Below are 21,820 nucleotides of genomic sequence, written 5' to 3'. Positions count from 1 at the left end.
TGTAAATGCAACTCCTTTGTGTTCACTGTTCTGTAGCGTTCTTGCGTAAAGGTTTGTGTACGTATGTGTTGTGACTGTGTGTGCAGTATTCGCATGCATGTGTGTCATCATACTGTGAATGTGTGTCAGGGTGTAAACGTGATTCTGAATTTCCACTAAAACCAGCTCCGAACATGACATAATGGTGTTTTTGTGTCACAGATTAAACAGGAATTAATGACAGATACAGCAGAGAATGCGGGTCTCATCTGTGTTTTGTGTTGTCTGTGAATATATTTCCATTTTTTGTGTATTTCAGTGAAGGTTCTTATTCAGTTTTCTGTCGTAGAGGAGAAAAGAAACCAGTAAATATTGATGTTTGGGAATCTGCAATTAAGCCACCACAATGAAGACAAGGTTCACCTGCAAAAAGACACAAAAAAACCACAAAGACACAAATCAATTACAAATATACACCCCCGCCCCCCCAAAAAAGACACAAATCAACTCCAAAAAGATGAAATGCAATCACAAACAGTTGCAAAACTACCACAAAGACACAAAACAACTAGAAAGAGAGAAAAATGACCACAAAGAGACACAAACCAACTACAAAAGGCACAAACACAAAGACAGACCATACTTGTTTTATGGGAGTTATCCAGGTTGTTTTTTCCTGGCTAGATGCTTGCTTATGTTGCATCTACTCTCAGATGTACGTTGCTCTGGATAAAAGCATCTGTTAAATAAAACTTAAGTGTAGAATTGTAGAAAGAGACACAAAAGTATCACAAACAGATGCAAAACTACTACAAAGAGACAAAAAAAAGACAGGTCTTCACCATTCTTGAACATCTCCACGACTCTGTGGACGGTCATCCGGCTGATGTTCAGCTGCTTGGCTCTGTCAGACTTGTTGCGGCCAGCACGAAGGAGAGCAGATATCTCAACTCTTTTGACTTCCATCTTGATACAACTTCACCAGAGAACAAATTTGTGTTAATGACACCTGCCTATAAGGTAGAACTTTCAGTTTATTTAATGGAATTTTTCACTCCGACATGTAAACGTCTCTAAAGATCATGAAACCGTGTAACAGAACTTTTGCAAAGCCCGGTATGTACTTTATGAGGGAGTTGTAGTACATATTTAAAATAAAAAGAAAAAACAGTCAAGAAAAAGGTTAGATTAAGAGAAGGGAACTGGTAAAACAGTGTTTTCTTCTGCTGCTCATTCTGAATGTTTCACCAAGAAGCAACAGGAAGTGAGGCGACAGTGAGGGTTATGTAAAGTTTGAGTTGAATATTGGTTAGTAAGTTGTGAGGCACAAACCAGTCCAACTCTTGCAAAACCGGCAAGTTAACTAGTTGTGGATGAAGCTGAGGAAGGTAGAAGTACTCATCTAAGTTTATACCAACCACAGTAAAAATGAACTTTCACCACAACATGGGAAAATGTACGATTTGGAGCGCAGACTAAAAATCAAACCAACCCTCACTGTAAGTTTCCTGATAGACCAGATGATGTCATGTTGGGGGTTTCTCTCTCTCTGCTGCAGGATGTCCAGCTCTATCTTCCATCACCCCCACAACTTCCTGTTTCCTGTCTCGGCAGGAAGTAGCTCTGCGTTCACTTCCTGAGAGGACCAACAGTAACACTACAGTGTTTGAGGACCAGTAAGGGACAAAAACAGTTCTAGGGTTTTAAAAAACAGACAGAAAACTTAAAAGCGCTCCAGTAGAAGTTCACGAAATGAAAGGAAAACATCTAAAGTGATGTCAAGGATAATAACCGAGCCCCTGAGTGCGATTAAAACATCTGTTCGGAAGCTGAGTGGTGTTTGTGTTGACTGATGACGGTTGATCCACAACTCACAGGAAACAAACGATGACCTCTGATCCCGAGTGAAGCCGTCTTTACTTTTAATAGACACCAGAGTCTTATATCTGGTTTTCCTCTTTCTGTTATTCACCTTCTGTCCTTTATGCGTCCTGTTTTTATCTCGTTCCAATCCTTTATTCCGTCACTTTGTCCTGACTCTATTTTTTCCTGTCCGTCTTCCTCCATCTCCTCGCTCTTTTTCTTCGTATCTTCTAACCTGTTCTCTCTTCTTTCTTTCATTCTTTACCTTCCCATCCTCTTCATGTTGTATGATGCATTTAAGGATGACGCCTTAAGGCAAAAGTGTTGTTTGAAACTTAAAGTCAGAGTGAATTGTATTGCAGGATACTAAGGAAGGGCATTACAAAGCAAGATTAATAGGTTAGCAGGTATGTTGAGCCTAAATTCAGAGTTTTCAGTGTCTAACCTGTTCTGGAAGATCTTCCTGCTTCTCTAATGTATGGTTTCTCACACAATTTGCAGAGAATTCCACATATGATGTTGCATTTATTCTCTGGTTCTATTTTGTCTCCGTGGTGTACCAGTGGCTGTTGGAGTTTTGCATGTAGTTCTACTGCTGGGTTAATGTTGTGTTTTTTCATTATTTGTTTTAAAGGTTCTGTTATCCTTTGGATGTATGGAATGGTGACTATGTCTACAGAGACATAATCATACAAGAAAACATAGATTAGAGAAAAAGAAAGATCATATAAGAAAAAAGGAACATCAGACACAATGTGAAAAGGAAATAATTGGACGACTCACAAGAACACTAAAAGACAAAGCCGATCAAGAAAACCTAAAATCAACCATCACGGACCACTGCAAGAGACATCACCACAGTAAAGACTGAGACAAGGGAAGAATTGTAACCATCAAGAGATGGTTGAGCAGAGGGCCTCTGATGATGTCACATGGAATGGTCCTCATATGGATTATAGCTTGTGAACAGCTGGTTACTTCTAATAAAATATGTCAGATATGTTTGATGAGGTTTTTCTGGATTTGTTCCGTGGTCAGAACGTCATCTGTTGTTATGAAGGCCTGCAGAAGCAGCTGAACGGCAGCGAACTATCCATCCATCCATTCTCTGTACACTGCTCTATCCTCACTAGGGTCGCGGAGAGTGCAGCGAACTATTATTCTGTTAAACCAGACGCTGTATCCAGACCGACGTAACTTCCTGCTGAGCATTGATCACTGCTCTGGAATGAAACAGACCCTGAATAACAGGTAAGGCAGGAGATGAGGTGTGACGAAGCTCCACCCCTCACCTGGCTCACCTCGGACAAACCAGAAAACAGTTTGTGATTCTTTCTCAGTAAAGCGACACTCAGACCATCAGACGGAGCTTCAGCGTCCTCAGACTGAGTCCAGCTACAACACTGCTGCTTCCAACTGTGACACTCCAAACACTGAAGGTGAGTCTGAGCAGAAACACCACTCAGAGCCAAAAGAGGTTTCAGAGAACTTAGTGACTCACAGGATTCTGTGTCTGCTGTGTTTTTGACTTCACTCACAGGCTAAATGGCTTCCAGATCAGAGGAGGATCTCTGCTGTCCGATCTGTCAGGACATCTTCACAGATCCTGTTGTTCTGTCATGTAGCCACAGCTTCTGTAGAGACTGTCTGAAGACCTGCTGGAGGCAGAAACCAACACACGACTGTCCAGTTTGTAAGAGAACATCAATGTATGAACCACCATGTAACCTGGTTTTAAAGAATCTGTGTGAGTCCTTCCGGCAGCAGAGAGCTCAGAGATCTTCAGAGTTTCTCTGCAGTTTACACTCTGAGAAACTCAAACTCTTCTGTCTGGACCACCAGCAGCCAGTGTGTGTCATCTGCAGAGACTCAAAAAAACACTCCAACCACAGATTCAGACCCATCAATGAAGCTGCACAAGAACACAGGGAGGATCTCCAGGAAACTCTGAAGTCCTTAAAGAAGAAGTTAAAGGTTTCTGAGCAAGTTAAAGTGAAGTTTGATCGAACAGCAAAACACATTAAGGTCCAGGCCCGACACACAGAGAGGCAGATTAAGGAGCAGTTTGAGAAGCTTCACCACTTTCTGATTAAGGAGGAGGAGGCCAGGACGGCTGCACTGAGGGAGGAAGAGGAGCAGAAGACTGGGATGATGAAGGAGAAGATGGAGACTCTGAGCAGAGAGATAGCAGATCTTTCAGACACCATCAGAACCACAGAGGAGCAGCTGAGAGCTGAAGATGTCTCATTCCTGCTAAACTACAAGGCTGCAGTGGAAAGAGTCCAGCGCTGCCTCCTGCTGGAGGATCCACAGCTGCTCTCAGGAGCTCTCATAGACCAGGCCAAACATCTGGGCAACCTGAGCTTCAACATCTGGAACAACATGAAGGACATGGTCTCCTACACTCCTCTCATTCTGGACCCAAACACTGCAAATCCATTTCTCATCCTATCTGAAGATCTGACCAGTGTGAGATATGGAGATAAACAGCAGCTTCCGGACAATCCAGAGAGGTTTGATTTTAATCCCTCTGTTCTGAGCTCTGAAGGCTTCAACTCAGGGACTCACACCTGGAATGTGGAGGTAGGAGACAGTAAACTCTGGGCACTGGGTGTGACAGAAGAGTCTGTCCAGAGGAAGGGAATCAACCAGTCTGGATTATGGAGAATAAGATTCTCTGGAGATAAATACTTTGCATGTTCACCACCAGCTTCCTCCACTGTTCTCTCAGTGCAGAAGAAGCTCCAGAGGATCAGAGTGAATCTGGACTGTAACAGAGGAAAGTTGTCGTTCTCTGATCCCGATACTAAAACACTCATACACACCTTCAATCACACATTCACTCAGAGGATGTTTCCGTACATTTTCACTGATGATGAAGTAAAGATTTTACCAGAGGAGGTTTCAATGACAGTGGAACAGAGCAGCTAAGAGGTAAAGAAGATGAGGATATTTCTGATGTACACATTGTGTGATTTTACCAATCTCATAAGGTCACAGCTTGCCACGCTGTATGACATTAGTCTAATAATCTTTGGGTTTGAGTTTTCTCAGTGCCGATTGAACAATGAAAACACAGCTGAATTGCAGTCTACGAGGTACAAGTCGATGTGAACGTGCAAGAATAAAATGTGTGCTGTCTATCCATGAAAAATAAACGACAGAAGCATAAGCGGAGCTCCTACATTCGCAAGGAAACTAGCCAAACATGAACGGAGCCCTCGTGACATTTATGTAGTTGGAGAGAAATCCTAAAAAAAGGAGAAGGTGGAGAATATGGACGCGGTCAGAGCTGAAATTCTGCCTCTATATCCTTCCATGCTTCGTTCTTGTTTGTCCGGTTGTGGTATGAGCTGGAGGACACGTCAAAAAGGCTTCTGCTGAAAACAACTCCACTAGACTGTCTTCTGTGTTTAAATCCACATATTTGTTTTGATGTGTTTTGCCATTGTCACCGCAAATCATCTATTTGGGTTTAGCACGAGTGTCGCGCTGATCAGTGTGTGATTTCATTCTGCATTTCTATTGGTTAGTTAGCTGTTGTAGGTTGCAGCAGCAATCACACTGTGAGATGGTCACCTCAAATTTCTGACACTGTCAGAATTTTATCACAGCTTGTCTTTGGTTGCAAGACTATGAGAACGGCTGTTCTTGAACCTGTCTCACTGTCTGGGGTCGGACCACCGATTTAGAGCCACAACCAAAGATTCTCTCACAATTGTTATCTTTCATCTGGGACGGCTGAAAATTGCACAGTGTGTAGAGGCCTTTAGAACTGGAATAAACTGATGAAACTGATCATAAAGACTGTTGTTGTTGAGCGTTTGCACTGATGATATGAATGTTGGGTGGAAGGGTAGCTGTAGGATAAAGATAGAATAATGAGCTGCGTTAATGCCACACATGATTTTATGTTTTATTTCAACTGTCACAACTATCTGGAGATGTTTTCAAAGCAAAGTCAGTGCATATTTTAATCACCTGTAATGTTACTGGACATCAGATGTTAGCTGAAAATGTACTCCTTTGCTCTCTGAGATGATTTTTACTTCACTACTGGTGCTGAAATATGGAAAATATCTTCAAGATTCTTCTGTTTGAACACTTGTTTACCAGCAACTGCTGGTGATGCTCATTTAGGGTTTTGGCTCCAATAAAACACCATATTTTACAGCTTTTAAACCACATTTTTTAAAAATATAAACAGTCAGAATTTGGCTGCATTCGTACAAAGATTTATTCCAGTATTTAATGAAATCACATGTTTGATGTCATTTTAATCAGCTGATCAGTAGGATTTCACATTTATAATCATGAAAGCTGTTTATCAACCACATCAATATGTCATAGGAATTATTTTATATCTGTCAGCTCTAAAGGTACTTGAACCTTTCTGCATTATGAGGGCTTTTCTTCGATATCAGCCTTTTTGTTGGAGCTTTTCTTCACCAACTATCAGTTTTTTTAAAAACTGTGAGCTTATTATCCAGTGCTTTTCAAATATAATACATTTTTTCCTTTATTAGCCTTTTCAGTGTCACAGTGGAAACTATTTTCTGTAATTACATTTTTAGTTGGATGCATTTTTTTGTGTAACTACACAAAAAGTAATATTGTGTTATATTGTCTGTCACCAGCAGTTAATAAATGTTCTGTATGTGAATATAAGCGATGCTGTCGTGTGTTTCTTTGCACTTCAACTAAATGTCAGTGAAATCTGAATTTACGACTTCTGCTTATAGGACTGATCAATAGAATTATATTCAATAAATGTTAATATAGGACTGCAGCCACTGATTGTTTTAGTAATCGAGTATTCTATCGATTATTCTGGCGATTAATCAACTATTTAGATTCCGCGTTTGGTCTTACAGCATCAAAAGTTGAAATATATCATACATATATACATACATGTATGTAAATAAACTTTTGTCTCTTTTTGTCTTTTGGTGTTTCTTATCTTTCATGGATCCATTAGTGGTGGTGACACATGACCAATATGAGAAACTTCACCGGTATTAAGCATCTGTTTTGTCGGTCATCAATAAAACACTAAAAATTAAGGTTCCATGGAGAACACAAATAGTAAAAGACACTTAAACTGCATGGAAACAGGTAAAAGTTTGGTCACATTTCTTCTTTTTGGTCACAAAGATCACCAGATTCGGTAAGATTTATTCCGTTTCATTGGGTTTGGTTCCTCCTGAGGGGATCCCAGTTTGTTCCCAGATGAGATATAACCCCAACATCCTCCCAATTTATCAGAAAACCTCTAAAGGAAAGTTTCAAGGAGGCATCCCTATGAAATGAACCACCTCCAATGGATAAAAGGAGAAGATACTCAACTTTGAGCTCCTGGGTCAGGATTAAAGTATAGATCAACAGATCAACTAGTAAATCGAGAGTTTTGTACACTTAACTAGTCCGATACAACACCCACATTACTGCTGATGCTACCCAAATCCTTCTGTCCATCGAATAATTCATTTAAAAATCTGTAATACTTCATATAAACCACAAACCAGCCAGCTAGTGGACGCCTTATTATTTATTCTGATCATTAATAAACAAAAAGTAACCCTGATAAAGTCAGAAACATCTCACACCTGGACATAATGGAGCTCTGTAACATCTGACAACATCCTCCAAACATCCTCTGGATGTTAAAACATTCTGTCTTCATTCACTTTTAACCTCACAGGAACATTATTAGAAATTATAAACATCCTTACAATGTTCTTGGAACATCAGATTAAAATGTTTTCTTTCAAACATTATTAGAACTCATAGGTAACATGAGTTAATGTTGTGGGAACGTTCTCTGCTGTTTGACCCAGCTAGATTTTTTTTGGTTCCAAAAACATTGTGAGAAAGTTCTGAAAAGTTCTAGTTATCGTTCCAGCAGGAATTTTTCTTTTAGTTCCCAGAATCTAAGTTGAAAGTTCCCTAAAGACATTCAAAAATGTTCTTGAAACATTTTCTGAATGTTGCACTGAGAACTCCCATAACATTGCAGGTGAAATGTTCCATCTTTGCTCATATTTTAAATTACAGAAACGTTTTATAGTTTTATTGTCTGTACCTGTTGGGTAAGCGGCCTAATGAGGCCAAAAGATGGTGTGATTGTCAAACCGTTGGTTCTGGAAAGTTACCGTCACCCTTTCTTATCTCCCACTTATTTCCCACGTTAACTTTCTTGGACTTTCCTAGCCTCCTCATCTCCTCATTCCTCCTGTGCTGCTATCTGTCCTCCTCTCACCTCCCCTCTAATCTTCTCTCCCTGGCCGAAGCCAAGGTGTGGGTGTTAAACCTCTGAGGTCTGCTGGTTTGGTGGCCTTGGCTTTGAAGGGCTTGTGGGTTGTGGGTTCAGGTCCCGGGCAGGCCTAACCGCTAACCTTCACTGGTGGAGCCCATCTATCACCGTGGAAACAGTCAAATCGGCCAGTCGCCGAGCCAGAGTCTGAGTCAGCAGGAATCCGGAGAGAAGGTTCAGTCTTATTCTATTCTGGTCGCTCGTCTGAAACAGCGTCTGTGTTTCGCTGTTTCTTCTGTGGCTCGTCCTAAATGCTTATTTTGGAAACGAGTGAGAGAATGCAGCGATGAAGAAAATGCCGATTTAAAAATACCAGGCAGATGAAAGGGTGAACATTCGTCCCGTTAGACGCTTGGTTGAAGTCCAGAAGGTAGCAACAAAACGCAAAGTTAAACAAAATCCCAGAAGGGCAACAGAATCATGGGAAACAAACTGAAGACAGAAACCAAGAAACACAAGAAGCTTAAAGAACTAATTGGACAAAGCAGAAGTTTATGTGGAACGTGGAGAAACTGAAAACTGGCATCTATTCCTATTGGATGTCTACATATCAGCTAAACAGCAGCTCGATTTTAGTTTTTATTGGTTCTAAAAACATTCTGAGAAAGTTCTGCAAGTTCTAGTAATGTTTTTCTTGGGAAGTTTTCATTTAGTTCCCAGAATATTCCTCTTGAAGGAAGAATAAAGTTCTCTAAAGATGCTCTAAAAATGTTGTATGAGGCATTGAGAACTTCCTTCTTTTGTTATCATGTAACATTGTGGGAATGTTTTATAGAAGAGTGCTCTCGACAGCAACATCCCCAAAACATCTTCAGAACATTGTAGTTTGTAGTTATCGTGGAACGTAATCTGACAACATCCTCCAAACATCCTCTGAATCTTAAAATGTTCTGTCTTAGTTCACTTTTAACCTCACAGGAACATTGGGCCTCATTCATGAACCTCTTCTTAAAAATGTTCTTAAGAACGGCATTTAAGAACGTGCTGACAGGACAGTGCGCCAGATTCACGACGCGTTCTTAACAGGGGCAAATCGTTCGCACAGGTGTTCTTAGTGTTCGTGAATGCCAATTTGGAAGTGCATGCATGTGGAGGCTGATTTGCATCCGTCACCACCCATTTTTCCCATAAATGGGGCGAAAAAAGTGCCGTGCACAAAGCGTTCAGCTGGTGGACATGATGCCAAAGCGCAAATGTGACACAGAGGAGCAGACAGACAAACGAAAGAAAAAAATTCAACCCCACAGAAATAGAGGTGCTCTTACAAGGAGTGACCGAGCACAAAGAAGTGTTATTTTCCAGTGTGACAACGGGTCATCAGGCCATCCAAAAAAATTCTGCATGGGATATAATTACAAACAACGTTAATGCCATTTCAATTGAAAGGCGCACCACTGCAGAAGCTAAGAAAAAGTGGTTTGATCTAAAATCAGACTCAAAAAAGAAAATTGCAGAACACCGGAGGGATGTCCAGGAAACTGGTGGAGGTGGGCCATCAACTCGTGCTGACGTTTCAGAGGTGGATGAAAGAATAGTAGCCATCATCGGGGAAACTGCTGTCAGTGGAGTCCCAGGCACGCAGGCTCTGGATGCAGATGTCGACTTCTCCTTCATCATATCTGAATCTGAGGGTAAGTTAAATGTTGATTTTGTTGGTTTCCAAATTACAACTGGTCTACAATATGCAGCATTGTGGTTTGCAAATTAAAAATTAGCCCTTATGCTTAAACCCCCCCCACCCAAAACATTAGGCTATTTAATGCTTAACACTTTCTACACCTTTTATCATTTTTTTCTTCGGCAGACGAACTGGTCGGACAAACATCACAGGCCAGCACCCCAACACAAGCCAAAACTCTGACCCAGGCTCCGTCCTATGCACGTGCGTCTTCGCGTCACTCCAGGGTCATCTCAGACGTTGTATTAGAAAATCAAGAGCGTATTGCAAACTCACTTGCTCAAATTGCATCAATTCTTAAAAATATTTCAGATACACTTCGACAGATACACACAGTCATAATGGAAAAATAAATGCTAAAACAATTGTGTGGAAGTTGTTTATTTTTTTGTCTAATCACATTTGATTAATAATGCGTTGTCTTATTAACACGGCTGCTCTGTGCTCTGGCTCAAGACGTGGAGGAGGCCGCATATCGTTGTCTGGGGGAGCCAGGAGGGCAATGGGCACACCACGCTTCATTGCAACATTGTGCAGCACACAGCATGCCATTATTATTCTGCACACCTGTAACATCAGTATATTAGTTTGAATGTTCTACTATAGTACATCTGGATGTAAACCTTACCTTTTCTGAACTGTACAGCAACTTTCCACCTGCTGTGTCCAAGCACATCCAGCTCCACGCATGAACGTGTGCGCGCATGTTTGCGGTGTCCGTGGATTATTAAGTGGAGTCATAAGCCATGGTGCGAGGGCATACCCACAATCACCTGCAACATGTTAGGTTAATTCAGAGTTTGGTATGTAAATTGCGAAAAAATGACGTTTTGCCCACCGATAAGCCATCCATCGCCCGCTGCTCCATGCCTTAGGCGCATTCCAACGGAGGAGTTTTGGAGAATGTATGAGCCGTGTGTACCACCTGGGAAACGTGCCACTACATTCAGGAGAAGGTTTTGGGAATCAGAGATTATTTGAACGTTTATGTAAAGGAAGCGTTTTCTATTGAGGTAGGGAAATGAGTCTGGTGATGGTGCCTTAATGCGCACGTGGGTACAGTCAGTGGCACCAATTATGTCTGACAGGCCTGCCACAGAATGGAACCCAGTTTTGACGAGTATCTGTTGTCTGGGGGTGTATGGAAATTGTATATATTGTGGAGCGAGGTTGACAATTTGGTTGAGGACACGAGAAATGGCACAGCTGATGGATGGCTGCGACACACCAACTCTGTCTCCAATTTCTCTTTGGAAAGTGCCAGTGGCTAAAAAGCCTAAAGTGGAGAGCACCTGAACGTGGGCTGGTACTTGGTTGGACCTGTTGGTGGGGGCTTCTAAAGCGTCACGCAAGGTGTCACACAGCTCGATTAAAACTGGTCTAGGAAGTCTGAAGCGTGATATTAGGTAGTCGTCCGTTTCCGCAAATAAATCCATATGCTCCCTGTAGAGTCTTTGTCTTTGTCAATGACCACTACGACGTGCACGCGCGATGACCGCCGCCACGTGCACGCGCAATAACTATTGAAACGTAAGCGTAATATCCACCACGCTGACCGCCGCCACGTGCACACGCCCCGGTGTGCACGCGCGTGCTGACCGGGGAGACAAGGCGGACATGGCCTGGGCAGTTTTACCTGTCACTGCAGCAGAGGCAGAGGGTGTTTTATTACGACACACACACTTTCTGAGTATAAAAGTTTAGCTGTCTCAGGTCAGACTTTATTGGCTGTTTGAAGCTCTGTCATCTGCAGAAATGATCATCACTCTGGTGGGCGGAGTTTCACCTGCACTCCAGTGCTCACGTGTCTCAAACACGCTCTTGCTGCTGCCTTATAAGGAAGTTTAGAGGGTGTACCTTTTACATTTACAAGTCAATACAATGTAAATGTCATGTTAATGAGAGGGGAGGGTGTTCGTAGAGACTGTTCTTGAATCCGGCGCATCTCCCTCCGAAGAACAGATTTGGCTTGTCAAGAACGCTTCGTGAATCCGATGTACTTTTCTCTTGGGAGTTCTTAAAGCCGTTCTTACAAACACTTTTCTACGAACGCGTTCATGAATGAGGCTCAATGTTCTTGGAACATTAGATTAAAATGTTTACTTTCAAAAATTATTAGAACCTGTAGGTATTGTTAGTAAATGTTGTGGGAATGTTCCCTGCTTGCAGTGATTGCTGTATTTTTCATGGATCCATAAGTGGTATTTCACACATGACCAGTATCTCAAACTTCACCAGTATTAAGCATGTGTCTTGTCAGTCATCAATAAAACACAAAAAGTTATGGTTCCATGGAGAACATTAATAGTAAAAGACTCTTAAACTGCATGAAAACAGAAAAAAGCTTGGTCACATTCCTTCTTTTTGGTCACCAAAATCACCACATTCGTGTGTTACCAACCAGTTAGCCCACTAGGAGATTTATTCCACTTTGTCGGGGTTTGGTTTCTCCAGTTTGTTCCCAGATCAGATAAGATACAAAATCCAACCAGTGAGTTCTGGGTCTACCCTGATGTCCTCCCAGTTTACCAGAAAACCTCTAAAGGAAAGTTCCAAGGAGACTTCTGAATCAGATGTTGAACCACCTCAGATGGTTTAAAGAAGCAACGACTCGACTCTGAGCTCGGTCTGGATTTCCAAGTGCCTCAATGTAGCTCTAAGAACTCATTTTAATCCTCAGAGATCCTGCTTCAGGGTTAAAGCATAGATCAACTAGTAAATCGAGAGTTTCATCCATTGATTCAACTCCTTAACCGGTCCGATAAACACCTACTTTACTGCTGATGCTACCCAAATCCTTCTGTCCGTCCAATAATCCATTTTAAAGTCAACACTGCTTCATGTAAACATCAAACCAGTCAGCTAGTGGACGTCTTATTGTTCATTCTGATAATTAATAAACAAAAAGTAACCCTGATAAAGTCGGAAACATCTCACATCTGGACATAATGGAGCTCTGTAACATCTGGTAAACATAGAAAACACGGTATTTCAACCCAAACAAAGAACCTTTTCGAAATGTAACCACAAAGTTTTGGTGCCTAAACTTAACAAAATATTAAATGATCCCAAACATTAACTGTATTATTTATATATCCAGTGCTTAACAAATGTATGAGGCTATAACACAACACACATATTTAGAAATCTGTCAAAAACTTGTTTCACACTAAAAATTGCATGATTATTTATTAGACAAATAGCAAACTGGAACAACTTCACCAAACCTGAACCTCTTTGGTGCTGTGTGCACCCGACCATCCACCCCGACCTCCACATTAATCAGGAAAATCTATGAACTCCATTTGCTGGATTCTTTTATGTACACTACCATGCAAAAGTTTGGAATCACTTATAAATGTCCTTTTTTTTGGAAAGAAAAGCATTTTTTTTCAGTGAAGATAACTTTAAATGAATGATAAATAAATGTGTTAAATGACCATTCTAGCTGCAAACAGCTGATTTTTAATGTAATATCTCCATAGGGGTACAGAGGAACATTTCCAGCAACCATCACTCCTGTGTTCTAATGCTACATTGTGTTAGCTAATGCTGTTGAAAGGCTCATTGATGATTAGAAAACCTTTGTACAGTTATGTCAGCACATGGATAAAAGTTGTCTGGGTGACCTCAGACTTTTGTGTATGTGCTGAAAGAGCACCACTAAATACTAACTTTCTCTCTTTTTCCAGCCTTTCAGACATTTTTGTCCTTTGTCTCCTCCGTTGAGAAACTGTTAAAATGTCAAAAAGAGAAAAAATAACGGTGGGAAAAGCAGAACAAGCAGAAAAAAGGAGCCCAAATGAAAGATGGCAGCCGGTGTGAGAGCAGATGAAGACATTTTTAGGCTCTCCGTCGTCTATTTTTTCCCTCATGACAAAAGTACCAGAGCTATTTAAAGGGACGAGAACTTTTCAGTTATAATTTATCTTGCTGGCTCCCCTGCTTTTCCTAAACCTACATGCATGTCTAAACACCGGCTTTATGGGAGCAGCGCTGATGTGGAAATCTCCTAAAATTAAACGGAATTTCAGCCCCTTTTTATATATTTGTCCGCCGTCGGTTTTGCCGCTATAACAGGCCCTGACGCCGCGTGGGAGTGTGTGTGTCGGTGTGTGTTTGCGTGTGTGATTGTGTGTGTGTGTGTCGTCGTGGTGACCCAGCATGACGCCGTAGTAAGCATCGCACATGGCTGCCAGCAGACGTAGAAAAAAAGAGTGTGGGAAAGTACAAGAAAAAAGACAAAAAGAGAAGAGGAGAGCAGAAATGAATGGTGACAGAGGGAAAGGAAAATATGAAAATAAGGAAAGAAAATGCAAAGAACTGGAGTTACTGAAACAATGGGTAAGGAAAAGATGGAAAATCTGTGACTTTAGGAACAGAAACCTCACATTTATTTGTATTTGCAGGTTAATTGTTCATTCTGAACAACCAGTTCAAACATATATACATAATAATATATTATGATACAGTCATGTGGTGGTTAAAGTATTTATTGTAATTTTTGGGGGGAAAGATTTCTATTTACGTCTTTTACTCCAATATTTTGTAATTTTTCATTCTTATTTTACAAACTGAAAACTGAAAACATGTTGACGTCTGTTCTGAAAAGTGAATGGGGAGCAGCTTTACACTCAGTGGTCACTTTATTAGGAACACTTTGCAGTAAAAGGTTGGACCTGCTGCTGCAGCTCTGAAGGTGAAAGAGGGTCCAGAATCTGTTCCCTGCCTCTGGAATATTTCTAACTTGTCTTCCTGTAAATGAGTCACAGAAGCAGTAGTGACAGAAGTCCGTCTTTTCTCGGTCGCTCCTGTTATTGTTTTGCTCAGTTTTCCCCTTCTCAGGTTTCCCCCTCACTTTGTTTCCCAACATATCATTGGCCTCGGCAGTTAGTGAGTCTGGAGCCATGGGATGGAGTGTGTGGTTACCCACTGGTGTGACCAGGGACACTGGGGCACCTCCATCTGCCTCCGTTTGCCTCCGTCTGCCTGACTCCAGCTCTGATTCTCTGTCATTTGCTGCAGCGCTGATGTGTTGGCTTTGCAGCACAAACTAACCGTCTCGCTTCATCGCTCAGCTCCTTTCTGCCATTTAAGTGTTTTGTTTGTCAGATTTTGCAATCAGTCTGAGACCAAAGTGAAAATGCTTCAAATTACCCCCATTCACATCATATTATGACTGTTTTTGTTGTTTCTCTTTTCAATTTTTTTTTGTCATTTTCATTTTTGTTGTTGTTTTTGTTTCACTTTTGTAATTTTCAGTCTTTATTTTTGACAAAAATCTATGTTTATTGACGTGCAGGTTCCACATGTGCACAGAAGAATAAAGAATAAGAGAAAAACACTAAAATGGAAGACTGGCATGGGGTAAAAGGTCAGCGTCCAGATGTGCAGCTCCACACAGGTTGAAGGCTGTAACCGCTTTACTTTGTCATCTCTTTAAAATCTCCCCCACTCACATCACACTGAAAACTTTGAATATTTTTCCATAAAAATGTTAAATTACGTGGTTAAAAATTCTCTAAATGGCATCTATGCTTCCTCTTTTATTGGAAAACAGCCTGCTTTCATTTCAAAAGTTAAAAAAATGAATAAATAAAAGTCTAAAATTGCAGTGTCCAAATGTGCAAGAGAAACCCGATTTAGAATCTACTAAACAGAGACTGGAAGGAGGTGAATGCTGACGCAGTCAAGAGTCCTTCTTTGTAAATTCTTGTCCAATAAAAGCCAAATTAAATTTACCATTATTTAATAACTTCAAGAAGGGAATTTTTTGTATTTCATTTAATTTAATTTTTGAAAATAAAATTAAACTTAAAATTACTATCAAAGTAAAATAAATAATAATATAATTATTTTATTTTTGTTTTAAAAAATATGCATCATGTTTATTATAAATAATAAAAATATTATTAAAACAGAATAACATTTAAAAATAAAATCTAACTAAACTTGTATTTTGATTTTATTTAGATTTAATTTTATTTGTATTTAATTTAAATAAACAAAAAAGTGATACATTATTTTATAATAAATCACAAAATATAATTAGTAGAATAAAATGACATTTAATAAAATATATATTTTATTTGATTTGACTTGTATTCAATTTTAATAATTATTATTTATTATTTATAAGAAAAATATTTAGAATTTATATCATAAAACTACACTGCTCAAAAAAGTTAAGGGAACACTTTTAAAAAAACATATTTCAATGTGGGGGGGGAACAAACTGGATATTTACATTGATATGGACTGGATAATATTTTAGGAATGAAAAGTGCCACATTGTTTGATGGGAATGAAAATTATCAACCCCCCAGGAGGGCTAAATTCAAGACACCCCAAAATCAAAGTGAAAAACTGATGTGGCAGGCTGGTCCATCTTGCTGAAATTCCTTGGCAGCAACTCAAAACAGTATTCAGTAGTTTGTATGGCCTCCATGTGCTTGTATGCATGACTGACGATGTCGGAACAAGCTCTGAATGAGACGACGGATGGTGTCCTGGGGTATCTCCTCCCAGAACTGGACCAGGGCATCGCTGAGCTCCTGGACAGTCTGAGGAGCAACCTGATGGTGTCAGATGGAACAAAACATAATGTTCCAAAGGTGTTCTGTAGAGCTCCAGGAGATGACGTCACACAATCCCGGCATGCAACAGTCAAAATCAAAACACCGCCATATTGGCAGGAAGGCGCACTGTTTAAACTACTGCCAGCTAACTCCTAAACGTTCTTCAGCGTCAACATCAGAGTTCCACCATATGGTGGACAGTTGTTGCGCCCCGGGATGCCAGAACAGCCGAGGACGAGCAAAGGGGAGAGCATTTTATCGGATTCCCAAAGATCCTGAAAGACGACAGAGGTGGATCACTGCCATAAAATGCGCAAGAAGCGAGCAGAAGAAAACGGAGCGGTGGGAACCCACAGGCAACGGATTCCGCTTATGTAGCGACCACTTTGTATCAGGTACAGAATCCGTTTCCTAAGCTTTATATCTGATCGCGTAATTTCTAGCAATATGATGCTGATATGTTTCATGTTAAGTCAACTAAGAGATTTTGAAACACCTGCAATTACTAAACCTGTATGGTTTCTTTTTTACATATCTTCCAGGGAAAAAGAGTGATTTATCATGTAATTGTAGGGTACTGCAGGTCCGGTAAAAGGTCCGCTCCGACCGCCTCAAGATTCTTAAATAAGATACCGGGGGCATGATATGGATCAGATATGTTTAGTTTGTCCAGTTTGTTTGTATATTTTATAATATCATCTGATTTAAAATGAAAAGTAAACTCAGACGGCGTAAATTTTCTACCAGCGCCATTCATTTTGAAGCGGAGTTTCCTGCCAACATGGTGGCGTGAACAAACGGAGTCACGTGACGTCCGGAGCTCTATAGGATTCAGGTCAGGTGAGCGTGGGGGCCAGCTAATGGTATCAGTTCCTTCATCCTCCAGGAACTGCATGACTTCTCTTACCGCATAAGACTGGGCATTGTCGTGCACCAGAAGGAATCCAGGACTACTGCACCAATGTAGGGTCTGACAATGGGTCAAAGGATTTCATCCTGATACCTAATGGCAGTCAGAATGCCATTGTCCAGCCTGTAGAGGTCTGTGCGTCCCTCCATGGATATGCCTCCCCACACCATCACTGACCCACCACCAAACCGGTCATGCTGAACAATGTTACAGGCAGCATAACGTTCTCCACGGCTTCTCCAGACCTTTTCATGTCTGTCACATGTGCTCAGGGTGAACCTGCTCTCATCTGTGAAAAGCACAGGGCACCAGTGGTGGACCTGCCAATTCCTGTGTTCTATGGCAAATGCCAGCCGAGCTCCACGGTGCCAGTCAGCGAGCACAGTGGGCACTAGAGGACGCTGGGCCCTCAGACCACTCTCATTACATCTCTTTCTGATTGTTTGATCAGAGACATTCACACCAGTGGTCTGCTGGAGCTCATTTTGTAGAGCTATTGCAGTGCTCATCCTGGTCCTCCTTGCACAAAGGAGCAGATAGCTGTCCTGCTGATGGGTTGAGGACCTTCTACAGTCCTGTCCAGCTCTCCCAGACTAACTGCCTGTCTCCTGGAATCTCCTCCATGAGAATGTGCTGGGAGACACAGCAAACCTTCTGGCAATGGCACGCACTGATGTTCCATCCTGGAGGAGTTGGACTGTCTGTGGAACCTCTGTAGGGTCCATGTATCGCCTCATGCTACCAGAAGTGACACTTACCCTAGCCAAATGCAAAACTAGTGAAAAACAGTCAGAAAACATTAGGAATGAAAAATGTCAGTGGCCTTCACCTGTAAACTCATTCCTGTTTTGGGGGTTGTCTCATTGTTACCCCTCTGGTGCATCTGTTGTTAATTTTATGAACACCAAAGCAGCTGAAACTTACTAAAAAGCCCCTCAGTTACTGACTTGACCAGATCAGTATCCCACATGTTTCACTGATTTGATGCAATACTTAGATTAAAAAGTGTTCCTTTAATTTTTTTGGAGCAGTGTATATTAATTATACTATCATTTATTTCATTTTAATTAAATTTTGTTTTTATTAGATTTTTTTTGTAATTTTTATTTTAAAGAAGACGCTTTTAAAAATAAATCCTGCTGGTTTTGCATCCTCCTTCCTTTTCCTAATAACATCGCAGTGTGGGCAGATGATGCTGTTTCTTGTTTTTCTGTCTGAATCCCCGTCAGACTGCAAATCGTCACGTTTAGGAAGCAGCGGTGACGTCAGGCTGGAGAATGATCCACAACAGGACGAGAACCGGAGTTTAGGGTCAAGACATCGCTGTCAGAAACACGACATGCTGCAGAAGCATGAAGGATTCAGAAAAACAAGGAAGGAAAATAGAATTAGACGAGCATGACGAGAAATGTTGGCTTGAATAACATGTTTGCTTTCACACTAGTGGAAGGAAATAATCCAAAAGAGACATTTACTGCACTTTGTCTGGACTTTTTGGACAAATTAAACCATATTTAACTGAAATTGTCCTGTATTGTTCTTATTTTATCTATTTCTGTCACCCAGCTCAATAAACAACAGAATAAGATTTGATCTACAAGGCTGATCTGTGGATTTTTGTTTTTTATTTTTGCTTTATTTTACATTGTATGCAACACAGTGCTTTTATTAATGCATGTGTCTATTAATCCATGAGTGTACTTGTATATTTTCATATATGGCTTCTTCTGTCCCTTCTGTTGTTTCATTATCACGCTGTCTGTAAAATTAGCCCTACTGCTCAATGGCAATAAAGTAGATTTATTTATTTATTTTACATAATTTGAATATTTAAGCATGACCTTTCTGAAAACTTGTAACAGTAAAATAAAACAAATCATCCGTAATGAACTGCAGAGGTTTCACAGTGATATCTTAGTTCATTTCTTTCTTTTCTTTGTTTACTACAACCACTAATTCCTATTTAAGTGATATCTTATAATCCTATTATTGTTTTAAAACACTCCAGTTCATGCAGTTATTTCTTTTAAACCCCTTCTCAGTAGTCCTTATTATTCTGCTTTAAACAATTGTTTTTGTCGAATTTTTCCATAAAAATGTTGAATTACGTGGTTAAAAATGATTAAAATGGCATCAATGCTTCCTCCTTTATTGGAAAAAGAACTTATTTGGCTTCAACAATTAAAAAATGCCTCATATTTCCTTTAAAATTTTTGCTGAAAACAAGTTTCCACACAGGACAGCCTCAGTTACATAGAGGAAACTTTCAATTTTCTAAATATACTCTTGCATATTTGATTGTTTTACAGAATATGTGTTTATTTAACAACGTTTCTCTGGTTTTAAACTAAAAACACTTAAAAATGACACTACAGTTCAAAAGTTTGGGGTCATCCACACAATTCCATGTTTTTATCCATGTGCTAACATAACTGTACAAAGGTTTTCTAATCATCAATGAGCCTTTCAACAGCATTAGCTAACACAATGTAGCATTAGAACACAGGAGTGATGGTTGCTGGAAATGTTCCTCTGTACCTCTATGGAGATATTCCATTAAAAATCAGCTGTTTACAGATAGAATGGTCATTTACCACATTAACTGTGTCTACACTGGATTTATCATTCATTTAATGTTATCTTCACTCAAAAAACTGGACATTTCTGAGTGACCCCATAAAAGAATCCAGCAAATGGAGTTTTCCTGATTAATGTGGAGGTCAGGGTGGATGGTTGGGTGCACATAGCACACAATTTTGACCCCAAAGAGGTTCAGATTTGGAGAAAGATGTGATAAATTTGGCCAAATATGTAAAAACTCAGAGTCTCATGTTGACTTTCTCACTATTTACCCAGAGCCCCCATCACTTCCTGACCTGAGCCAAGCGCTGCAAGCTGCAGAAACACAAAATGCTAATGCTGTAATGAATGTTTCTCATCTGGCGAGTTGTTTTTCTGTTTATTACAACTCAGGCAGTGCTAGTTTTGGGTCCAACCCGAGCAGCGAGAGAAAGAAATTCTTGAAGCCCAGAAACCTGGAAGCCTCTGAAGGCTTTTGGAGTTTTGTTGTGTCTCCTGGGACGAGCGGCGGTTCTGGATGTGTGGTCGGCTGCTTCGCTTGGCTTTCAAGCGAGCGGCAATAAAAACTTGGATCTTTCTAGAAGTCGTTAAAAACAATCACAGAGAGCAGCAGAGACCAAACCAGAAGCAAACAGCAGCTGCAAACAGATCTACAGGGAGATCTGCTGAGTGGGTGTCTACTGGAGGAATCTGCAGCTGGACCAAATGAACATCAACATCTACTCTATGAGTCGACTTTATCTGGTAAAACAGTAAATCAGCCCATGAGAGACGTCACTATGAAGGTATTTTTTAGCCAGTATCTGCAGATGGTCAGACCCAAACTGATTTCCCTACAAAATCCAGTTGCAAACTTCAAGTACACTAAAGTTATTACAATCAACCCAATGTAAATGTGTCTGTTTAACCCTGGTGTCCTCCTACGGGTCAAATATGACCCGTATTAAAGTTTGAAAATGTGCAGAAAAAAATAAATTACACAGTGAAACTTCTGATGTCCACATTAACAATGTTTTTGTGAAATTTTCGAACATTTTTTGGTGAAAAAGAAAAATGCTTCTTGAATATTTACAGAAATTATACATTTTTGATGTTAAAGAAAATATTAGAAGTTTTACTGATATGTATGTAATCATTTTAGATATTTTAAAGTTATTTTTGAAGGATTTTTACTCATTTGTTGAAAATATTTACAAATTTATTGTTTTGACAAATTTAAGGGATTGTTTAATATAAAAAATTTTAAGGGGAATATTTAAGGAATTATTGGAAGGTTTTGCAAATTTTCAGAAATTTGGGTGAATTTTTATGTTAAATTTTTGGATTTTTTTCAGACAAGTAAACAATATTTTTGGGTGCCTGTAAATGAAGACAACAGGAGGGTTAACTGACTAACCAGGCCTCCTGTAAAACAGTTGTCTCTATTCTCAGTGGGACGTTCTGGTTAAATAAAGCTTAATAATTATGTAGGGGGGCAAACATGTGACAAATCAAATTTGATCAGTTGTAGAGATAGGCAGAGGAGTTAGTCATCCCTGAAACCTCTCTTTGCATACATACATGAGTCAACAGAGACCAGGAAAGTGGTATTGTGAATGTGAAAAGTCTAGTGCATAATACTGATAAGTATTATGCTGACATTGAGACCACCAGGTTGGTCGTTCCAAAAGATTATCCGCAGGTAGTCCTCCATCTGGGCTGGGCATCGAGGCCAGGCCAACACTGAGAATCATATTGTTCAGCGCTTTTATTGGCCATCTTTATACACAGATGTACTAGAATACTGAAGGACGTGTCATGATCGTCAGGTTGTTGTTCCAGATCAAGGGCAGTTACAGCCATAGTCCATCATGGATGTTCCTTATGAGAACAGCTGGAGCAACGGACACAAACATGCCCTGGTTAGATGTGATTGTGGA

At 40.3% G+C, this 21,820-nt stretch overlaps 1 protein-coding gene across 1 annotated transcript; it reads left to right on the top strand.

Moving 5' to 3' along the window:
* Positions 1 to 3,384: 3,384 nt before the first annotated feature.
* LOC110968741 (nuclear factor 7, brain-like) lies at positions 3,385 to 4,773 on the top strand. The gene has a single exon (XM_051949888.1). The coding sequence runs from the start codon at positions 3,388 to 3,390 to the stop codon at positions 4,771 to 4,773; it is 1,386 nt and encodes a 461-aa protein (XP_051805848.1). The 5' UTR covers positions 3,385 to 3,387.
* The last annotated feature ends 17,047 nt before the right edge of the window (positions 4,774 to 21,820 follow it).

Source organism: Acanthochromis polyacanthus, chromosome 6 (genome assembly GCF_021347895.1).
Source record: "Acanthochromis polyacanthus isolate Apoly-LR-REF ecotype Palm Island chromosome 6, KAUST_Apoly_ChrSc, whole genome shotgun sequence".
Classification (NCBI taxonomy): domain Eukaryota; kingdom Metazoa; phylum Chordata; class Actinopteri; family Pomacentridae; genus Acanthochromis; species Acanthochromis polyacanthus.
The sequence above is the reverse complement of the archived record's forward strand: the minus strand, read 5'-3'. Positions and strand labels throughout refer to the sequence as shown.